The sequence below is a fragment of the Paralichthys olivaceus genome, chromosome 6 (genome assembly GCF_024713975.1).
Source record: "Paralichthys olivaceus isolate ysfri-2021 chromosome 6, ASM2471397v2, whole genome shotgun sequence".
NCBI classification, from domain to species: domain Eukaryota; kingdom Metazoa; phylum Chordata; class Actinopteri; order Pleuronectiformes; family Paralichthyidae; genus Paralichthys; species Paralichthys olivaceus.
Genome location: NC_091098.1, coordinates 15,426,543 through 15,449,021, shown reverse-complemented (window position 1 = coordinate 15,449,021; position 22,479 = coordinate 15,426,543). Strand labels below are relative to the sequence as shown.

Below are 22,479 nucleotides of genomic sequence, written 5' to 3'. Positions count from 1 at the left end.
ATAATGGGCTATACTGTCCGTTTGCCGCAGCTGCCCGCCATCCTGCCTGCACACTCACGGCACACTTGCTTCACACGGTTGATTGGCACAGGCCTTTGCTTCACTGGGTCTGGGCGAATGATGTGACATGGACTTAAAGGAAGAAACCTGTAATCTCACAATTTAAGTAATTTCGATAGAGACCCATTCAAGGATACATAATGTGATATAGACAATGTAAATAATATTTTGTCCCAAAAGAAGGTAAAACATCATATTTGACGTTTGACCTGCTTGTCTGTGGCCAGGAAGTTCCACCCTGCTGAGTCTATTGTCCACTTCAGTGCAGCATCGCCTCGACTGGTGCTCACTTTCAAAGGCCGATCAACCTCTGGACCCAACATATCTATTTTCCCTTTTCACATCACTTCATGTGGCAGACCTGAAATCAGCACATGACATGCAGTGTGGGGTGTATCATGTAAGGTATGGTTACGACGCAGAATTAAACTACATGGGGCTAGAATCATCCAGTGTTTGCAGCCATCAGAATGCACCACCCTGCCTCTTCCTGTGCTGATAACACGTTGGGAGACAGTGGGCTGGGCGGTACAGCAGCGGTGGTCAAAGAGAAAGGACGGGTTGGTGATTGTGTCTGTTTGGGAGCGGGGAGGGAGGTGGTTAGGTGTCAGTTCCTTGACTTTCCTTTTCCCTTCCAACGGCCTCCATCTAAGGAAGTGGATCCTGCAGAGTGTCTATTCAGCTCCACGAGACAAGACAAACACTTGAGGTGTCAGAGCCGGAGTTCTTTCAAAATCAAATTTATATACCATAATAAATGTATGAGCTTTCAATCCTAAATTCATATTTTGCTGCACTTGATTATGAACAGAATTTGCAGAACATGAGCCAGTTCTGTTTCCCCCCCCGAGCCTTCACAAACAAAGTAACATTTCACTCACAGGTACAAACGGTATATGACGCAGTTCTCAGGTGTACCCACAGCCGTCCATTTGTACAGAACAAAGCAGGGTAGTGTAACTCAGGCAGGAAAGATCTCATTTTCTGTGCTGTGGCTTTGCAGGAAACCAAACCATTCATCCAGCCATGTACTCCCATCCTGAAATGGGGGAGTAAAATGCTAAGAGCCAGAAGGAGGCAGGGGAAGGCAGGGGGACAGGGGCACCAAAATAAAAACTAATAATAATGACTTTATTTCCATCTCCAACCCGCAGATGTTTGCTTCCTTCCTTTCCCTTTCATGTCGGATGAAAATCTCTTCTCTTGTGCGGCTTTGAAGAGAAATGTCGGTGTGGGTAATTGTAGATATGAAAGTGTTTGTTGCTTTTTTTGATTGAGTCATTCCCTGCATTTGTCATGAGGGCTGATATCTTCCATCTGCGTTGCTTTGGCCGGACTTGAGCCGTCCTCCGTGTTTATCATGAGGGCAGGAAGATGCAGCTTCGCCTTGCCACCCCTCCCTACAACATCCTGGGATCTTCTGGAAACTTCCCTAACATGGATGCCTTTCCATGGTCACTGTGGAGCTCTGTGACCTATTTGTCATCCCTCTAAGCAAAATTGTAAGAACTGTTTGGATCAGGGAGTCGATGATAAATTCACAGGTGCTTTATGGATAAGAAGTGTCTTCCCTGACAGTGATATATTCGGAAAGCATCTTAAGGATGCAGCCAAAGCAAACCATCATGATATACACTGACACAAAACTATAAACTCCAGATGAGCAGCTCTGTTGTGAGTGTGATAAAGTTTCTTTGAAACAAAGTGACTGTGAAGGAACTGGCTGTGATGTATTGAGACCTCAAGTGTTCCAGGAAGCTGGAGATAGGATGGTAACACACGACGACGACCTTTATACCGTCATTAATTTAAGCTTCCGTATGTGATTACACATGTCAGACCCCAGAGACACAAGGATTACTTCTCTTCTTTGCTCCCTCTTTGGTATTATCTGACTCATTTTTACGACTCTCCCAGCTATTGTTCTGAGATGGATAAAAATAATATGTTGATGTGGCCGGAGGGTGTTTCCAGCGGAGGGGTCTCGGGTGCACTGGGTTCAGGGGGGTCAGGCTGGCTCCCCAAACACAGGAAGGCAGCACTGTAAGTCACAGTCAGGGGTGTCAAGGCTGGACACTTGTGCTCCCTCTCAGAGACCCTCACCTCAAACTCTGTCTATTAATAACACACAGTCATCACAGTTGACTCGTCTACTCTGATGGGTGGGATGAGCAAACAGAAGCAATGGTAAAAATATATTCACCTCTGATATGATACACTTTTTACAACTGGAACTATATAAAATATGTTCTGCATATACCTCACCCTGAGATCTTCTGATAAGGCCTTGTTAGATATTCCGCGGTCAAGACTGAAGACCAAAGGTGACGGGGCCTCTGCTGTCAGGATGCCGACCCTCTGGAATAGTTGAGGAACCTGAGGAATGTGACTGTCTGTTTTGAAATCATCTCTCAAAATGTACTTTTACAGCATGGCTTTAACTTTTACTTATCTTTTTCTTTTTTTTTTTACAATTCTCCTTTGTCTATAATTTAAATTGATGTTGTATTAACTTATCTAGCTGTGTTTGGTTTTAGAATTTGTATTATGTCATTGGTTGTCTCTGATGTTTGTTGTCTTGTTTGGTCTCTCCTCTGGGAAGCATTTTGTACGGTTTTGAAAGGTGCCATAAATAGAATTTTCGTTATAATATTAACAATAATAATAATACAAATAATTGTTGTTATTATTAAGATAATACTTAAAATCAAAACCATCAAACTAGAATATGTATGATGAGCAGTTGCATTGATTTAACCTTGCAGTGGAAGAATAGTATTTAGCCTTCTTCTAGATTTTAATGAGGTGGAGATGGAGGTTGGGGTGGGGTGTGGGGTGTGGGGGGGTCATTGTGTTAACATAAGTAGGCTAATCATACGTCCTTTGTAAGGTTGAATTTTGGAGGCGTGTGCTTGTCGCAGTGGGAGCGCGCAGAGGAAGGGAGGGCAATCTCGTCCGGACACTAATAAGACCCAATGGCTGGTGCAAGGTGGCCAGGAGCGCTGGGACGCGACAGAAGACGGTGGATGAAGGAGAGAAGGAGGGGGAAAAAACAACACAACTCATTTTTATGCATGAACAAAGAGGATGAGAGCGTCCACAGGAGTGTGCGTGTAGGAACTGCGGGGAGTCAGGGAGGGAGCCGACGGGCTTCAGGCGTGCGCCACTTTGTGTGTCTGGTGAGGGGAAGTGCTTGGAGAGAGAAGCGGTAAGTGAGCAGAAACCCTGAAAGAACACCTGTGCACAGACAGGTTGCTGTGGAGGACGCGTGTAGAGATGACCTCCAGCGCGCAGGACTGTTGAACTCTTCTATTCTGATCAGAGGGTGAAAACTGTCAAAAGAAGTTCCAACGAATTCCAATGTTTAGTAAGTTTTTGTGATTTTAAAAATAATATCACCAATACTCCATGATCTGGAATGGACCGAGCTCTGATCCTCATTCACATGCTATCACACATCTGGACCTGGGCTGTCACTGTAGGCACTGTGAGCCACTGACCCCTGGGAGCCCCAACCCTCCCCCCCAATGAAGCAGTCCCGGTGGGCCCGCCTGGCACAGCCCGGCCTGCTCGCCGCCTGGACCTGTATATGGCTGGTGCAGGGATGTGGACCGGGTCCTGGGTACGGCATACGCCCCAGGCCCAGGAAGCTCACGGCCATGCACTACAAGCAGTTCTTCCCCAACTTCTCAGAGAACAACCTCGGGGCCAGCGGGAGAGCAGAGGGCAAGATCACACGCAACTCAGAGCACTTCAATGAACTTGTGTGCAACTACAATCCAGACATTGTCTTCAAGGATGAGGAGAACACCAACGCTGACCGCTTCATGACCAAGGTGAGACTGTGGTGTTGTTGTAGAGTTCAGTTATCTAAGATTTGAAGGATTGATTTGAAAGGGATGGTTTGCTGGATCACCTGTTTCCATAAACCCAAGTGATACCTGGTGATTCTTGTGTGGTACGATCAATAAATAGACAACCAGTGCACAGACTGTTAATGTTGCTCTCATTGTTTCATTTTCCAGATGATTGATAAACCGCATTTACATGAAGGGACAGACATCAGTTTACTCTGCATAAGGAGCATTGCCCCCCACAAAAACTAAACCAATAACCTCATTCATTGTTCGCTGTACTCTTCCCTGCCTGCCCTTTCCAGGCTCTGAACACACAAACAAATGTTCAACACAGAGTGTGTATGTTTTAACCAAACTTCCCCTCCCTTTTTCTTGAGATAAGAAGATCAGGATGTAATTCAACACTACCCCTTAAGAGACCGAGCTCTCCTCCAGGAACACTTCCTTTTAATCTTTAACCAAAGTCTTTGTTATTGGAAATAAAACTATTCCTATGGCAGGTTCACAGTGTGCCTGCCGAGAAAAATTACCCAGGCATGGCACTTGCACTTGAGCTCTTGATTGTTTATTAGGGACAGGAAGCTGAATTTAAAAATCGTGCATAGAAAAGACAATCGGTGGCCGAGAGGATTTAAGATCTGGTCAGGGAGATGAAGGACTTTTTGGACAAAACATTTTGAATGCCACTGGGGTCACTCTGTTTCGGATGCTGCGGCTTTCTGTGATTGTTCAGGATTATAAAATCTGTGTTCCTTCCTTTTTCCGAGTGATTTTTTTGCGATGTAAATCTGCGGTTTTATGTGTGTGCCCTTCTGATGCCCAGTATGAGTGTGTGTATGTGTGCATGTGCCCTTCTTTTGCCCAGATGTGAAAGACACTCATTGTGCGTCACTTGGAGACTCGGAGGGGTCGCCTATACAAAATTCTCGCTTGCTGAAGTAATGGCACCGTTGGAAAGGCGACTATTGTGATTCTGACAATGAAACGCCTCTCTTCAATGGCATTGCGAGAAAAATGTTCCCAGTTTGTTTTCTGTCTCTCTCGCTTTCTCACTCTCGGTGTCACATTCCCAAGTTCATGCCCATACATTCTTCCCCTCTGGCCTCTGTCTTTAGTCCCAACCTCAACTCTCTCTCTAAACTGCTTTCTTCTCACCCTACTTCCCCTCTCTCCATCTCTCTCACACTCCTGTCACTTTCTCTCAAAAGCCTCTTTTTCTAACTCAGCTGCAAGATAAGCTTTACTCAATCAATTACAGGCCACATCACAAGTCAAGCGAATACACGTTCAGGAGATGCTGATGACTGTATCACTTCGGATGCTGACTTTGTCATTTCTCTGCCTGCTATTTTGTGACAATGCTGACACAGTCTGTAATATTACGGCCCACGGGGGGTGTTAAGAGTCACTGTGCGCATTTCTCATCAAAGGTCTCAGGGGTGAAGACGAGAAACTCATGCCTGGAACAATCTGGAGAGTCAGAGAATGGCCTTGATTATTCTGTCACCCTGTCGAAAAAGGCAGAGGAATGTCGCAAACTGGCTACAGTAGCTTTGTTCTTGTTTGAGCAAGGTTGAAATAGACTTAAGCAGAGCAGAGGAGGAACTGTGTGATAAAGCCAGAGATGCTGAGGAAGTACTGGCATCATTTGTTTTTCTGAGATGTAATGAAGTTTGTCTGTGAGCGGAGGTAGAGTAGAGTCGCATACTGTACATACCTCTTGACTTATAAGTGCCATTCCCCCTGTTAATAAATGATTACCAGTGTCTGTCACTTCTACTTGAGTTTGGCTGAGACAGGCCTTCACAATACATTGTACACGCTGCAGACGAAGTGAATAAAATTATCTTAATTAACCTCAGGAAAAATTTTTCTTGTAATTTTCTTCTCAGTTTCAAGTTATAAAGCTAACACATCCAACAATACAACAAAAGAAAATTACAGTCACACGATACAGTATTTTTACTCCTGGAATAAACCTGACTCCGTCCTCAACCCTCCTAATTCAACAACTACAACCACACATACATACATTTAAAAGACAAAACAATGGACTCATATAGAAATTATAAATTAGACTCAAGTACACGTTTGAGTCTAAATTTAAATACATTTCTCTTTTCAAATACCTTTTTGAATCTAAGGCTAGCTGCTACTTGAGTGATTTACACATTAGTCTTTTTCAATAAAAAATATTAACAAAATATCTAATAACTTATTCGATTTTTACCAAGTTGGAAACAGTTATTGGATCCCAATTGTATGCATATGTAGTTTTCTTTAGAATAATTGTTACACTTGACCCACACTGGATATTTGAGTCAGTATATAAATCATATACTAGTTTATTGGCACTTTTAACATAAATTAAACATAAATGTTAAGCATACACCTTCTGTTTTTTCTTCAATTATATTCAAAACTGTGGCCATGTGCACTGGGAGGAATATTTTGTTGTATTGTCAGAGCTCTCTGGTAAACAAATAGCTGTATGCAATAGAGACATCTTTTTTTAATTACCTCAAATATATTCTTTGTACATGTACTGCAATGTCTTGTTGATCATCCAATTTATGAGGTGACTCTATTCCCTAATGAAATCCTTTCCTCTTTTTCATTCTGCTCTAGCGATGCAAGGACTGTTTGAACAGGTTGGCTATTGCAGTGATGAACCAGTGGCCAGGGGTACACTTACGTGTGACAGAGGCCTGGGATGAAGACGGACACCATCCTCCTGGCTCTCTGCACTATGAGGGCCGTGCTGTGGACATAACCACTGATGACAGAGAGACAGAGAAGTATGGTCTCCTCGCCCAGCTGGCTGTGGAGGCTGGCTTTGACTGGGTCCACTACGAGTCCAAATATCACATCCACTGCTCAGTAAAAGCTGGTAAGTTTGACCAAGATCATGCTGTTAACTGTGTCAAATGTCATTGCATCACTATATGGTGCATCAGGACAGTTAAAAAAAGAAAAAGGAACATCATTTTTGTTAATTGTGTTTTTTTTCTGCTGACCCTCCTGCAGATCACTCCGTTGCAGTGGAAAAGGGAGGCTGTTTCCCAGGCTGGGCCCGGGTGACTGTCGCTGGAGGAGGACAGAAGAGCCTGTCATCATTGGCTCCTGGGGACAGAGTCATGGCCCTGTCTGGGACAGGCCAGGTCGTGTTCAGCCAAGTCATCTTGTTTTTGCACCGCGACCAAGAAAGCTGTTCTACTTTTCTGTGTCTGGAGACAGAGGATGGCCACAGATTGGCCCTTACTGCACATCACTTGATCTTTTTAGCTCACCACTGCAGACTCGACAGCAGTGAGTACCAGGCTCTGTTTGCTAACAGAGCCAAAACAGGAGACTGTGTTCTCGTCCATACAGCAGAGGGTCGTGTGCGTCCTTCTCGAATCATCTCAGTTTCAGTAGAGGAGAGTATAGGAGTGTATGCGCCCCTGACAGAGGCTGGAACATTGTTCGTTGATGGAGTTCTTGCATCCAACTATGCGCTGGTGGAACACCACAGTCTCGCACACTGGGCGTTTGGTCCTCTGCGCCTCCTCTCCTCATTCAATCAGCTACTATGGGGGGAGACAACCAAAGAACAGCAGACCCCTGAGAGTGAAGCAGCTTGCAATAAAGCTCCATTTCATAGTAGCACTTTTCCCATTAAGGACAAAGCATATGTATATGTGAATAAGGATATTTTAGACAAACAAGACAATCTGAGCGAACCTCTGGGGATGGAAGAGAAGCATCTTTCTGAAAGACAGAAATCACACGTGCACTGGTATGCTAGATTACTGTACAGTTTTGGATGGATCTTTTTAGACTCCCAATCATTTCATCCTTAAAAACTTCCAAGTTCAGACTCAAGTCGTCACAAGTCATACAGCAGCCTTGATACATTTACGCTAACACTTCCTGTTCTGTTCTTCAATAAATTAAAAGCATTGGAATGGCTTGCTTGTTCTTTTACTATTTATATTATAATCTTTTACATTGAGATGTATATATCTATATATATAGATATGGTGATGTAAAAATTGTAATATCAAAATGATTGGATCATAGCCTATTTGTATATCAAGTTATTTCCTTTAATGATTTCAGTTATATATGTAAAAATATACATATATAACTATTATAATGGGACTGGAACAAGTTTTCCATCAACGATAGAATCTATTTTTGTACTTTCTGAATCATAATATATAAGTGTTTCATTTTTTTATAATAATTCTACTACATGCACTGTATGCCCTCACGTGTTTTCTTGTCATAAAACAAATTAAAATGTAATTTTTATCGAACAACACTCTGCTTTTTCTTCGGATCTGGAAAGAATTTGGTTTGTAAAGATGATTTTACTTTTTATTGTTGAGGGGGAATCACGGGTTCGTAGTTGAGCATTAGGTGTGTAAACAGTGTTCACTCCCTCTGGAAATCCAGTCTAAGGGGCCGAGCAGTTAATAAAAAGCCCAGACATACTTAATATTCCCCACACTGTGCCACCAACTTGACTTTATCACAGGCACAGACTTAACAGACAACTGAATGCAGTTATCATGTGTCTTTGACACTTGCAGGAGACACTTTCATTATATACAGATCAATCAGGGTCACAAGTACTGTGGTATATTATCTACAAATTTATTACAGCCCATTATATGCTCCATACCTGTACCAGTTTGTACTTTCAATTTTGACATGTAATTATCTTTTTTTTTTAAATTTTATTGAGTGAGGGTCTAATTACAGTACATTAAATATTTTAACATGTTATATTATCATCATTTCATGCTTAGATTAAATGTGATTCATCAATTTCTCATAAATGTCACTTAAATTCTGTTTCATGTGAAACAACTCATACAATATTCATAATAATGTGCAGGTCTGCGCTACACAAGAAGTCCAAGGTTATACACCCCCTTGTGGAGGATTTTATTATTCCTGTGAATTTCTCTTGATATAATTTCCTTCAATTCTCCAAAATTACTGCTTCAAATAACAAAGTCAAATTTAACAAACTTTTATTCATTATAGTTCTTGGTTTTTGTCAACCGTCTATCTACAACATGTCATTATTAATTTGCCATTTATTCAAGAAATCTATTTTACAACATTGACAATGCTGCAAATATTTAAAGGGAGCCCTACACACAGTATTATTAAAACCATACAAAGACAGCATCCAAACAGAGCAAACTATATCAAAAGTAGCCATCTGGGTTTTATCGACAGGACTGTAAGGTTTTTGATTCTAAGTTAAAATTGCACATTGCACACTCTCTTCAGTTTATATTCTGTTGTTAACATCTGTGGAGGTATTCTGAGGGATTATCCTTGAGATGGAAGAGGCAGATGGGAAAGCACCCGCTCTATTCACTGACCAATGGGAGAGGCCCGGTGTCCTAATACCACCCTCTATTTACATCCACTGGCCAATCAGTCACTGTCCTCCAAACAGTGTCAGCCCCCCAAAATCTAATCCAATCTAGCTAAAGCTGAATGGGGAGTTAACTAATCCTGCCAGGGGGAGCAGTAATAACCTGTTTTCAAAATTAAAACCTGCAAACACCCCACGTTCAAGCACAGGAAAACTAACACGAGCACTGAACATTTCCCTGAATGTAATTTAACTTACCTCACGTACCACACCTGAGGAATTTGGTTAATGTTTTCTGCATGGGAGACATTAGAGCTCGTCAAACCATGTGACTGAAACAGTTTGAAGATGTTTTTTCATTATTTACACAACCAACTTTTTATTTAATTAACAAATATAAACCTTGTGTTTTCTTGAAATATTAGATTATTACTATTTAAATGGTCCTGCTGAATCAAATAGTATAATTTTAAAAAGCAAAGTTGTCTAAAAAGGATGGGTTTCACATCTGGCTCTAGTGGAAACATCTGGGCAGTACTTGAGTGAGCTTGTGTAAACAGCTCATGATAATTAAGAAAATAATCAAGGATGCACTCACCACCACATGTTAAAGCCTTGAACTAGATTTTCTGGGTGCATACCATCATACTCAAAACATTCAAAACTTGGACAATTCTCTGTTTAATTGCACAGGCCTTTAAACATTCACTCTGTTGATCAGAATCTTTGGAACATTTTTCTCTTCCCTGAGTTTTTTCACAGATGCCTCTGTATTACCACAGACATTTCAGAGTGCAGGGTCAACTGTAGATCCCCCCAAGCAACAGATGCCACTGGCTGAAGATCACTCACTACAGTATGTTACAGATGAGCTGTCACACATTCTGGTAAAATCACTAGCAACACCTTCCCATGTGAGACAATTAGCAGATGCTCTTCATTACAGTTACTTATAAGCTTTGAGTTATAGCTTCAGTAAGCTGCTTGTAAGAGTTCAGTGATTTGCTCTATAGATTTACGGTTAATAAAAAGCCATGGGATACAGAAGCTGATGTGGATTAAAGCTGTGACCCTCATAATGTCTCATAATGGGACAAACTGTTAACTAATCTAATTTTCTGTGAGTTCACAGGATAATACCATTGACTGCCGAGCTTAACTGCATGCACTGCCTCTGGCCTTTGGTTCACAGTATGGCTCATGACGACGATGGCATGGGGGGGCCGGTGTCTTGATTTAAGAACGACTATAAACCTACAAGATAGTTTGCAAGTGTTGATAGTGCAGCTCCAAAATCTACAGGACAGACAAAAAAAATCCCCCAGAAGATTATTTTGGACTATACCACACTTATAAAACATACACTTATACACTTGATATTTCTGTTGTTTCTATGTTGTATATATGTCCACTGATTGTGTGTTTGTTCTGCTGGCTGTAAGACAAATTGCCCCTCAGGGACAATAAATGTACCATGATACCCTGTCTACATAGCTGCTTTGTTGGGATTACTTTATAGAAAATAAATATTACAGTATGTTGTTCTGTAGTAGCCACTTTTAAAACTAACAATTAAGCACTTGAGCACTACTCAGAGCAGCTTTGTTGCACCAATCCTTCATGGGTCATTCATGCCTTTGTGATTTTCTCACAGTGATAAAACAAACACATGGAGGCCAACAACATAATCCCACCCCCACAGCATCTGTGTTATGTTCACCCACAGTTATCATCGGGTTTGCTCCTCGACTTTAGCTGAGGTTTCAGATTTGAAGTCCCATCACATGAAGGAATAATTAATAATTTAAAAAATATTGGTAAGGTCATCCAGTCGATATCCACTAATGAACTGTCAGGGTTGTGAAGTGGAGCGATGGTGCTCTGCTGCAAGGCTGAGCATGTTTTCAACACAGCATTATTATGACCTATGTTTCTGATTGTTCATCTCCGTGTCGTTATGTGGGGGAAATATCTGGGAAACAAGGAAGTGACATTGTAGCCTCAGATGTATGCAGGGTCAGAACATGTCGAGAGGTTTACTTGACATTACGCGCCTTGTTTTGATCGACGTTCGTTCAGATCCAGATAAATAATCAGAGGTGGGATAGGAAATGAAAAACCACGATTATTTAACAAAGTGAATTTGCATCAGTAAATTACAACCTGATCGATCTCAATCCCCTCGCCTCTGATTCCACCAAACACATTCATCAAAACGCATTCATCCGGAGGCATGAGCTGCTTTGCTCTTACAATCATAACAATCTAATGAAAAATGGCTTCCCTGGATCCGAAAATCTATTGACCCAATATCTAATATCCACGGTAATTCAGCGGCCCGCGCCCAGCACATTAAACTCTCCCACCGTGTGATCGTGAACCACCTCACTCATCGTTATATTCATCACCGAACCCGAGCTGTCAACACACTTCACCAGAAACAAGCCATGAAACACTTCGATCGCTCGTTCGTTTGCATGAATTTAATTTGACGTAGTTCTTATTAGCTAGCAATGCTAACAGCGGCTAGCAGCTCGGTGGAAGAACCGTGTGAACAGATGCAGCGAAGTGAAGAGACACCAGTGACCCACACACACACACGGGTCCCCCCTGCAAAGTTGAGCTGCACATGTAATGAACCAGTGTCCCCAGTGGACTGAAAGTCCCAGCAAAGACATATTTACTGATGTGTCAACACCGTGTGGGCCTGTAATTGAGTTTCAACTATCAGCAGCTTCAACGACCTCGCAAGCGAGATTCCAGAACAGATGCTAGCTGCTAATGTTAGCTTTTAAAGTATTTCAAGCTACATCCACAAGTAAGGAGCAGTGCGGGCAGTGTTTGGGTTCACTGCCTGAGGCTGGGGAACCATTTTCGGGACTGGCTGAAGGCTCGTCTCTGTGCTTAGCAGCTCCCCCGGCAGCGCACGGCCAATCGACACAAAGCTCGAGCTGCTGGTTAGCAAGCTAACCGTAGCATTATCCCTTTAGCCGAGGAGCTAGCTAGCATCACCGCACAGCCTGCCTTCCGCCGACGTGCACTTCCCCCACTCTCCCTCCAGCCGGCTAGCCGCAGCGTTAGTCCGGTACATAAAATGAAGCGACCATCAGCATTCGGGGAAGCTGTGTGGCTGTTTGGATTTTGCTGATGTATGAGGAGACGATATTGTTTTTGTGAGGTGAGCTGTTTTATTCATGTCCTCTTCGAACTTCTCGCAACAGACATACCTAAAGACACACCAACCCTGACCTTAGACCGGGTAACGTTAGCCCTGCTACCCGAATCGTTTAGCTGCTAGCTGCGACCAGATGGGGTCGTCTACTTTCTGGAGGACTAGCGACGTTACCTGGATGCTAACTTCAGGTTGATATATGTTTTGCGTTGGCCGTGTCCACGGCTTGAAAACCAAAGTATCCGGTTAATATTGGTAGAAGTGTTTGCTCGTGTGCATGAGGGTGAATGTATTTCTCGCAGTTTTACCTTCTCGGGACACTTTGATGCTACGTCACCGATGGTAGATGGTAGCTTTTCCGTATCAGTGCATTGCCAGTAACATGGACATGGCTATTTTCTGGACAGAACCAACCCTTTGAAGTCGGTGTTTACATTGAGAAATAGTGCTTAGCGCTGCAATTATTCACTTATAAAAACCACTGTCGCTTTCACCGAGCCTTTGCACACAATGCGCTACTGCTGTGGTTTAAAATAACAACACGTTAACCGCGAAAGTTAATTTGTAAACGTAAACACTTTTAACGTGAACTTAGCTAGCCGGGGTGTTAAGACATTAACTTAGCCATCATGGCATCACTTCGCTCTGCACATCACCAACTTCATCTTCAGAGACAAAGCCTAATTATCCACATCATGTGCTATTTAACACCAGTGAGGTTATGTAGCGATTCATTCGACGTAGTTTGTTATCGAGGAGAAAGTGCGTCTCCGGTGTTGCTGCCACCGGACACGTTTATGACGGAGATGTAACGTTAACGTTTGATGGCGAAATTCATTTTGTCCGTCTCTGTTCGCTTCAGCAGCTTCTGGTGCCATCTGCTCAACACGGTTTAACGTAGCGTTGCAGGTTGTGTTCAGTAGTTTTGCCAGTGAGGTTTAAACACCAACTGTAGACATGCAAAGCAGCCTTTAACCATTTGGACCAAGACGCATATCCACACGTTCAGTGTTTTAATTCACTACATACTGATGTTTATTCGTGATTGATTCTATTCGGATGCATTAAAACACACGCGTCATCGCACATCGCCCTGTTTCTAGCAACACTGGTGAGAATGAAAAGGAAATATTTCGAAAAGAAGGAAGATTTGATGGCACAATTTTTCATTGTGTAACCAATGAAACACAGTGAGACTCTGCTCGATCTATATCGCAAAGACACTGCTTCCTTTATTGTCGTGTGGGCCTTTCTTAGATCGGGACGCACAGCATCGTGTTTTTTCCAAAAATTGAGATTCACGATCAGATGAACAAATACCGATGGGTGTTTATATAGAAAGAGTCAAATACACACTGGGGATTTAAGCCGATTGGCGCCTTGTAAAGAATCGTTTGTTGCCGGAATTTCAATTGTAATAATCTGTTGTGACTTCGCGTTAATAACAATGTGATTTAAATAACAGTGAGCCGATCCAGTCCTGCGTTGTTTGTTTTACAGTATTTATATGGCCTGAATGTCATAGCGGAACTATGAAGCGAGCGACCAAGGTTCTGCACGAAAGCTGTCCGCTGCAACAGGAAGTTCCACATACGGAAGTTGTGTTTTCTTTGTGTATCCCGTATTACGGTTGTTTTATTTAGGAAAACACCGTTTCAGTTTCAACACTTCGGGCTTTTTTGCGTTGCAGTTGTCCAGATTTATGATTATGCGTTGCCAGGTAAATAATAACTTGAATCGTTTAAGCGGTTGCCGATCGACCTGTCTACTGTAACACTGGTGCCATTTCCATGAGTTTTCAAGGAAGCTCGATTGCATTAGAGCTAACGTCAGTCAAATCAACACAAGGAAATCAGCAGAACCGAGGACATAACATTTATTTAATTGGTTGCTTTGTTGGTTATAGGTGTTTAATGTTAAATGTGCTTTTGGGTGAGAAGGAAAGCTGATGCGTTTATAAAAGAAAAAAAGAAGCATTTTAATGACTCTGGATGTTTAACACATGTTATGTTGTTGGCTAATGTACCATTTCATTTTCTGTTTTGGTATGTGGGCACCTGCATACAGTGTAGATGGTAATAGTTTAATGGGAGTAAATGTAAATTCTACACATCAAGTAATTTCTGTCATTTCATTATCAGATCTATTCTCTCTGATCATTATGCATTGATAACAGATAAAGGTAGTTGCACAGTCACCATCATCTGCCTTTCACAGAATGTGTGAATTCTGTGAATTATTTTATTAAACTGTTACTCCTCTGCTTAGTATTCACAAGTCAAGGTTATTTGTGTCTCTACATTTCAGATCTCTGTCAAGGAGGTCAAAATTGGTACAGGGGATGGACGAGCAGAAATCAAACTGCGAAGAGAATGACTCTGAACCAACAGGTATGGTTTTATTTTTTAATTATTCTTATTCTCCCACATCATCCATTGTGGATGTACACTATGCCTCATGAAGTTGAATAATATCACAATGTGCAATTGCTCTGTAAGAAAAATCGAATACAATTTAGTCAAATCCATTTATTCTCACAGTTTCATGCTTCCCGTTTCTTTATTTTCTTATTTTGTCATTTTCTAGCTGATGACAGGGCCACTGCAAAGCAGCCTGTCTCCTCTGAGGAGCAGTCTAAAGGCCTCCCTGGTGCTGAGGACATGCCAGCTGTTACAGCAGCCTCTTCCAGCACACCAGTGTAAGTTCATTTAGATCTGAAGTGTATTTTTCATACATAGCTTACATTTAGGAATACCAAAAATTAATCTTCACTCATGTTATAAATAATCTCATTTTTTATTGTACAGAGAGAACATTCAAGCCTGTGCGCTTTGTAACTGTGTGGAGCGGAGCCTGCATGGACAGAAGGAACTGAGACATTTTGGGCCATCCTCAGAGCGGCCGACCCTCAAGCCATCAGGTTCTCCACTGCCTCAACCTGGGAATGATGACCTGTCTTCCATTGGATTTTCCAATTCCCCCTGTCTGGCGGCTCTCTTTGAAGATTCAGGTTGAAATTGAAATATTACATTATTATATCTTATCAGTAAACAATACATTGTTATTTTTACAAATTAATTATGTGTTACATGTACAAGAAATAAAGTGTTCAGACATAAAATTGAATTTGGTTATGAGATATTACTGATGTTAAGCTTTATGATTAAACAGGGGGGTGTTGGGTTCATCATTGGTGTGCGGTGTGGTCGGAGGGAGTAAAGCGGATGGAGAATGAGGAGCTGGAGAACGTGGATAAGGCCGTTATCTCAGGGACACAGCGGGTAAGTGTACTATCCTTAGACTGGGTTTAGAATTAGATGTATCAGATGAAAATACAGAGATTAACAGGGGGTTCCTTTCCAAAATCTTAATTGTTACCATGATATATTTTTTTTCAGCTTTGCGAATACTGCAAAAGGCTGGGTGCAACCATTCCATGCCATGCTGAGGGCTGCTCACGGTTCTACCACTTCCCCTGCTCAGCAGCCAGTGGATCCTTCCAGTCCATGAAGCAGTTGGTTCTCCTCTGTCCAGAACACATAGACAAAGCTGAGGAGTTGGGTAAGAAAACCAAATATAAGATGTTACTTGGTGGAAGCTCAACGTATAAAACGTGCACATTTGAAATACAAAGCTGGAATGCTTTCCTAGAATTCTTGTTGAATAACATGTGTGTTTTATAAAATTTGTGCTAATCAAGTGTGGATGTCCTGCAGTCTTTGAAAAAAATTGGTCTTCGTTATTATAGAATTTGACAGGTAAAAAAGATTGTGATGTTGCAACTTAATTCAAATTATATTTCCCCTCAATCTGATATTGAGTCCCCCAGATCTGTGCCACAACACAATTCTGTCTCTGAGCTGTAAAGACTGTTCCTTCAACTGTATTGGCTTCTTTTTTGCTCTGATAAATTTTCAGTTAGAACTTAAATACACAGGAGTCTGCCTTTCTGAATCAGGTCCAGTTAACTGAATATACCACAGGTGGACTCCAGTCAAGGTGTAGAAAAACAAAGAGGTCTGAACACTTTCTGAACATCCAGTACCTTGCAGTTATTCCCTGGTGACTTTCATGTTATACTCAGAAGAGTAAAAATAAATAATTGTTCAAATGTTGTTAAATCTTTTTAATGCAAACTTAATGTGTGTTTGTTATAGCAGGTGAAGAGGCCTGGTGTGCCGTGTGCGACTCAGCGGGTGAGCTCACAGACTTGCTGTTCTGTACGGGTTGTGGTCTACATTATCATGCAGCTTGTCTTGAGATTGGTGCCACGCCCATCCAGCGGGCAGGATGGCAATGCCCAGAGTGTAAAGTGTGCCAGACTTGCAGGTAACCCATTACAAGAGCCTTAACAATTAACATGAGCTTTATTTCCATTTCAAAAAGTAACGTCTTGATTCTTAATTTTATTAGACAACCCGGAGAAGACTCCAAAATGTTGGTATGTGATGCCTGTGATAAGGGCTATCACACCTTCTGTCTCCAGCCAGCCATGGATTCTCTCCCTACGGACCCATGGAAATGCAGAGTAGGTCACATTTGTCATTCACTTCCGTGCAAAGAAATGCCCCTATCATGATAATTGAAACAGACTCATTTTGTGTGCTTATCTGATTTTTTTGTTCTACGTTATATCCCCATTATCTGTATTTCAGAGATGTCGTGTATGCACGGAGTGTGGTGTCCGTGGACTGGTGCTGCCAGGTTTGGCACAGTGGTTTGATAACTACACTGTGTGTGAGGGCTGCCAGCGGCATCGCATCTCTATGTGTGGAGTGTGCAGCAAAGCTGCCAGCCCATCTGTTGCTCTGCAATGCTGCAGCATGTGCAACAGGTTAGCTCATTTCATTAGATATAACTATTGGCTCTATGTGCCACTTATACAGTCTTTCATTATTTCATCTTGATGATCTTTGTCTCAGGTGGGTGCACAGTGAGTGTGCTTTACCGGGGGAGCTTCCAGAAGCCAAGTGCATTTGCCTGCTTTGCAAGGTGGATCATCAGCAGTCTATCACTCATCCACACACAACAGAGATCCAAACCAGAGTAGCACCTGAGGAGATTGAAGATTTGGTGGAGACGACCGTTCAAACTGATGCAGATGTGGTGACAGAAGAGCAGAAAGGCTTAGTAGAGGTGACACCAGGACAGATGGGCAAATCAGAGATGGGTCAAGGAGAAGCTACGACTGACACAGAGACACCCATGGACTTGGGTAAGACAAAACTTACAAAACATGTCAAGAGTGAGTTTTGCCTGTAGGTTGACTAATAAAAGGATGAATGTGTGAGATGTGTCTAACTAACTACTTTTTGTTCTAGGGGAGGAGGCTGCAGTCTTGGAGACCACAGATGTTGGGGAGAGAACCATGGAGGAGGAGCCGATGGTACCAGCAAAAGAAACAACTTCTGAGGAGCCCACTGCTCCCATTGAGTCTGCAGGTAAACTCAGAACACATTATAATTTTAATATGTATGATGATACAAACATTTCTTTTACAAGATCTCTAACTTGATGTTTTGCGCTGTTGGCCTGTCAGAACATCCTCAATGTTTTTAGACCATTGTACCCTGGCTTAACACCTGCCCTGTCTGTGCAACTGTACTGCATGCTACAGCCATTGATTTAATCGAACTCTGAAACACTGCTAATGACAGATCATAACACTATTAACTGTTCCATATTCTTATTTGCAGAATGTGCAACAACAGAACAGGAGTCCTCTTGTCTACCTGCTGATGAAGACAGAGCAGAAGAGGCAGTCTGCCACGTGACCCAAGCCACCATTTCTGAGGCCCCCAAAGCAGAGACACAGTCAAACGACCCCAATGTGGATCCAACACCAGTATCACAACAGGGCCCTGAAAACATGGAGGTGGAGAAGCAGGAGACTACTCCCTTAGTAGAACAAATATCACCAGAGTTGATAAAGGGGGGCTCTATTGAAGAAACATGCAGTAAGGACCCACCAAAGTTACCTGCTTCTCTTGCCTCTGTGGTAAAAACGGAGCATTTGCCCATGTTTGACGAGCGGGAAAAAAGTCCATGCCAGGATCGGCACTTTCTTTCTCTGCTGTCTTCATCAGGAGATGCACAAGAGACCCTCTCTTCTGTGGACATGGAGGGGAGGTTACTTACTAACTCTGAGGAGGAGGAGGAGGAGGAGGAAGAAGATGATGATGAGCAAATGCAACGAGAAGGACATAATGTTGAGATAAAACAGGAAATGCAGGAGCAAGAAGTTAATCAGGAATTTCTGCTAGATGAGACGTCTAATTTGAGCCATGGAGATGACAGCAGCAGTGGCTTTCTGGGCTCTCCAGGAGAACCCGATCCTCAGCTCTCCCTGGAGCTTGGCCTCATACACGCTGGGCGCTCGCGTACAGATAACTTGCTCACTGAGACTGATGATTCTCTTCCCTTTGAACTGCTCAGGAGTGACAGAGAGACGGTGAAACGCAGAGGATCCCCAGGCCGCTCAAGGGTCAAACATGTAATTTAATCTTGTTCATTGATTTATTATCCTTGAACTGCGGACATTTAAATGTAAATCATGATCTTGTTGTTAAGATGTCATTGTCACAATACAACCTGACATTGAAATGTTTTTTAGGGGCGAAGTAATAGTTTCCCTGGAAAACGTAGACCTCGAGGCGGCGGTGGTGGAGGGAGAGGGCGTGGTGGGAGGTCCCGCCTCAAAGCCATGGCCTCCTGCATTGATGCCTTCTTGGTGAGCTGTGCTTTACATGTCATTTAGATGTTCCCTCATGTTTAGTCCCTTTTATAATGTGGTCATAATCACATATAATTCGTCCCCTTTGTCTACAGCTAAGCATGACCACAGACACTGGAATAAATAAGGATGAAGATGATGAGGAAGATGACACAATGCAGAACACAGTTGTTCTTTTCTCAAACACGGATAAATTTGTCCTGCTCCAGGTATAACTCCGATTGTAGTTTGACATTTTCACATACCCTGAGGCATTTGCTGTGCCAAAAACCACAGTTTAAATGTAATGCTGAAGACTTTGTTTCCTCTCTTCTCACATTCTCTCCTCTATTGTAGGACATGTGCGTTGTGTGTGGCAGTTTTGGAAAGGGCATGGAGGGGCAGTTGTTGGCTTGTGCTCAGTGTGCCCAGTGTTACCATCCTTACTGTGTTAACAGCAAAGTAAGCACAACCATATCCTCTATCTTTTTAAATGACTGTATTTTGTTCATCCAAATAGATTAAACCTCGTATCTTCTGTAGATCACCAAGACGATGCTCCGTAAAGGCTGGCGTTGTTTGGAATGTATTGTGTGCGAAATGTGTGGAAAGGCTTCGGACCCCTCCCGTCTGCTGCTGTGTGATGATTGTGACGTCAGCTATCACACCTATTGCTTGGACCCTCCCTTGCACACTGTACCCAAGGGTGGTTGGAAGTGCAAATGGTAAAAAAGAACTCAAAGACAACAATGCTTTGTTCAGCTTTGCAGCTTTGAATGGGGTCAAATGGAAATTAATACATGGACATTTGCATATTATGTAAAACAAGCCTCAGCCCTGCAACAGCAATTCAGAGGCCCATCCCTCTGCTTCCTGGTTCTGTACTAGCAGATAAGTTGTTGCTCCACTCACAGTGGCATCTGTGTTGTTGCATATTAGCTGTCTATTTGTTACTGAGTGTATCATTACTTTTGTGCAGGTGTGTGTGCTGTGTGCAGTGTGGTTCCAACTCACCGGGTTTCCACTGTGAGTGGCAGAACAACTACACCCACTGTGGCCCCTGTGCCAGCCTGGTCTCCTGTCCAGTATGCAGAGAGAACTTCATGGAGGAGGAACTGCTGCTGCAGTGTCAGTACTGTGATCGGTAGGTACTGCTCATTAGAACTCCACACGCATGCACCAGACACAGAAACTGAGGTATTCATGAGACTACTGCTAATGAAGAGAAGTGGGGAATGGATTATTCATGTATTTTTTTCACATCATGAATTATTCCATAACATCTTTGATTTGCAGTGTGATTTGTGATGAAAAGTGTGCGTATCAATGTATTTCTGCGTGCCTGTGCAGATGGGTCCATGCTGTCTGTGAGAGTCTGTACACAGAGGATGAGGTGGAGCAAGCTTCTGATGAGGGCTTTGCATGCACATCCTGTACTCCATATGTTCCAAAACCTGTGGGTAAGTCACAGAGGGACAGCATTTTAAAAGTGAACATATGAAAATTGTTGATTATACAGAATAGACTTGTCTACTGGAGACATTCATTTTTTTTTTCTTCCTGCTTTTTCCCTTGTTCACAGTAGTAGAGTCAGCCATTATGGCTTCAATAAAGATCAAAGAGCCAGGTAAGTGAATTTTGCTTATTCATGTTTATTATCATGAACACATTCTGCATGGTTATCCTTTGTTTTTTGTAACAAAAATCATTCACATATGCAATTGTCACTTTACAGAGCCTCAGTTCTACCGGCTGGAGGGAGTGTGGCTGACAGAATCAGGTATGTCCCTGCTTCGCAGCATCTCCATGTCTCCCCTGCACAAGAGAAGGCAGCGTCGCTCCCGTCTTGGGACTCTATGTTGTGAAGGAGGTCCTGATGGAATGGATCTGAGGGAGGTCGACGGAGATGGGGAGGATGGAAAAGGTTTGTGTTCTCTCTATTCATCCATTCGTGTTTAGCCAATTTACAGGAGTATTAGGCTCCTTTTAATGTAAGACTTAATGCAAGACAAAATCTATGTAATCTCATACATCAAGGCTGTGGGGAGCCCATGGACTGTGATTCCAAGATGGAGAACCCTGGGAGCCCTGACAGAGACGGTGGGGCAGATGGAGGCAATGAAGGCATGGCTGATCTCAAAGGGGGAGCAGATGAGATGGAGGATAGTAAAAAAAGAAAGCGGAAACCTTACAGGCCTGGTGAGCAACCTAGAATTTAATTAAACCATGTTGACATCCACACAGATGTCTGAGCATCGAGAAATGTAAACAAATGTTTTATTTTTAAATTGTAACAGGAATTGGAGGCTTCATGGTGCGACAAAGAAAGTGTCACACACGGATGAAGAAAGAATTTTTTGCCCAGCTGGCTGGAGAGACTACTTTAGATGGACAGCCAATAGAAAGAACCATTGAGGAAGGTTAGTCACAACAATAAACAGTTGAATGAATAACTTCTAATATTTGGCTGTTTGAATGACTTTTGATCATACTTCTGTCTTTGATGTTTTTGTGAACATTGTTAATTTGGGAAACTGAAGTCCCTGGTTTTGCATGCATAGGACCCCACCCTGACACGGATAACATAATGGATCCAAAACCAGTGGAGGGCGAGGAACAGGCCAAGAAACGCCGAGGTCGAAAGAAGAGCAAACTGGAGGATATGTTTCCATCTTATCTCCAGGTTTGTAATCCCTTTCCCTTTAACAGCTTTGAAATTTAAGGTATTCACAGATTTAAGGTTCATATCTTAAATGTTTGTAATTCACTGCAGGAGGCTTTCTTTGGGAAGACATTAATAGACTTGAGTAAGAAGGCTGTGATGATATCCCCGGGGCACAGGTCAGGTGCATGCCTTGTCCGACCTTCATTACCAGCACCATCAGGGGTTAAAACTACTGCACCAGAGAGTAAGAATACTAACTTTACCTGTGACACATGCATTTGTATTTGTCAAACTATGTGTTTGGAAAAGATCAGTACAGTGTGTTTGACCTTATTTCTTCTATCACTAGCTGATGCGAAGGATCGTGCTGTAGAGGTTCATTTTCCTATCAAGCAAGAGGGGGGTGAGGCCCCCCAAGCTCAGGGAGATGGTGAAGGTAAGTGTCTGGTCACTGATGCTACTGATTTATTTTTATGGTTATGATGAAAATCTAGGTTTGTTAAAAAATTACACTTTTTTAGGAGTTTCTGCACCATCCTCGTCGCTGAAAGACCAGGCGTCAACAGATCGTCATGACTTTGGTGCACTAAAAAGTGAAGGTAATCCCCCCTGAGAGGATACCATACAGTACAC

The 22,479-nt window shown here is 42.6% G+C and overlaps 2 protein-coding genes across 10 annotated transcripts in view; both read left to right on the top strand.

Moving 5' to 3' along the window:
* The first annotated feature begins 3,021 nt into the window (after positions 1-3,021).
* Positions 3,022-8,219, top strand: dhh (desert hedgehog signaling molecule). 2 transcript variants are annotated; one of them, XM_020089384.2, is made up of 4 exons: positions 3,288-3,427; positions 3,543-3,896; positions 6,546-6,807; positions 6,945-8,219. In XM_020089384.2, exons 2-4 carry the CDS (start codon positions 3,588-3,590, stop codon positions 7,757-7,759), a joined length of 1,386 nt encoding a protein of 461 aa, XP_019944943.1. In that variant the 5' UTR covers positions 3,288-3,427; positions 3,543-3,587; the 3' UTR covers positions 7,760-8,219. The 2 variants fall into 2 exon arrangements, with proteins under 2 accessions (XP_019944942.1, XP_019944943.1); XM_020089383.2 differs by having other exon boundaries at positions 3,022-3,896.
* A 4,093-nt stretch (positions 8,220-12,312) lies between these two features.
* kmt2d (lysine (K)-specific methyltransferase 2D) overlaps positions 12,313-22,479 on the top strand; it is a 28,935-nt gene continuing 18,768 nt past the window's right edge. Inside the window, exons 1-26 of one of the 8 annotated variants that reach the window (XM_069527260.1) lie at positions 12,313-12,475; positions 14,777-14,859; positions 15,056-15,167; positions 15,277-15,479; positions 15,641-15,750; positions 15,868-16,030; positions 16,630-16,798; positions 16,883-16,997; positions 17,125-17,303; positions 17,392-17,684; positions 17,791-17,910; positions 18,166-18,962; positions 19,083-19,199; positions 19,298-19,411; positions 19,539-19,643; positions 19,725-19,906; positions 20,161-20,325; positions 20,532-20,641; positions 20,764-20,808; positions 20,917-21,105; positions 21,219-21,380; positions 21,479-21,601; positions 21,743-21,864; positions 21,955-22,090; positions 22,196-22,282; positions 22,368-22,445. In XM_069527260.1, the coding sequence (XP_069383361.1) occupies positions 14,811-14,859; positions 15,056-15,167; positions 15,277-15,479; positions 15,641-15,750; positions 15,868-16,030; positions 16,630-16,798; positions 16,883-16,997; positions 17,125-17,303; positions 17,392-17,684; positions 17,791-17,910; positions 18,166-18,962; positions 19,083-19,199; positions 19,298-19,411; positions 19,539-19,643; positions 19,725-19,906; positions 20,161-20,325; positions 20,532-20,641; positions 20,764-20,808; positions 20,917-21,105; positions 21,219-21,380; positions 21,479-21,601; positions 21,743-21,864; positions 21,955-22,090; positions 22,196-22,282; positions 22,368-22,445 (4,045 nt within the window). In that variant the 5' untranslated portion in view covers positions 12,313-12,475; positions 14,777-14,810. Of the gene's footprint in view, positions 12,476-13,703; positions 14,190-14,776; positions 14,860-15,055; positions 15,168-15,276; positions 15,480-15,640; positions 15,751-15,867; positions 16,031-16,626; positions 16,799-16,882; positions 16,998-17,124; positions 17,304-17,391; positions 17,685-17,790; positions 17,911-18,165; positions 18,963-19,082; positions 19,200-19,297; positions 19,412-19,538; positions 19,644-19,724; positions 19,907-20,160; positions 20,326-20,531; positions 20,642-20,763; positions 20,809-20,916; positions 21,106-21,218; positions 21,381-21,478; positions 21,602-21,721; positions 21,865-21,954; positions 22,091-22,195; positions 22,283-22,367; positions 22,446-22,479 lie in introns of those variants that run through there. The other 7 variants (XM_069527257.1, XM_020089088.2, XM_069527258.1 and 4 more) reach the window with 7 other exon arrangements.

Coding starts and splice junctions, on each gene's coding strand:
- dhh (XM_020089383.2), top strand. CDS start 3,588: ATGAAGCAGTCCCGGTGGGCCCGCCTGGCACAGCCCGGCCTGCTCGCC. Junction 3,897..6,545: donor CTGACCGCTTCATGACCAAG/GTGAGACTGTGG, acceptor ATTCTGCTCTAG/CGATGCAAGGACTGTTTGAA. Junction 6,808..6,944: donor CCACTGCTCAGTAAAAGCTG/GTAAGTTTGACC, acceptor ACCCTCCTGCAG/ATCACTCCGTTGCAGTGGAA.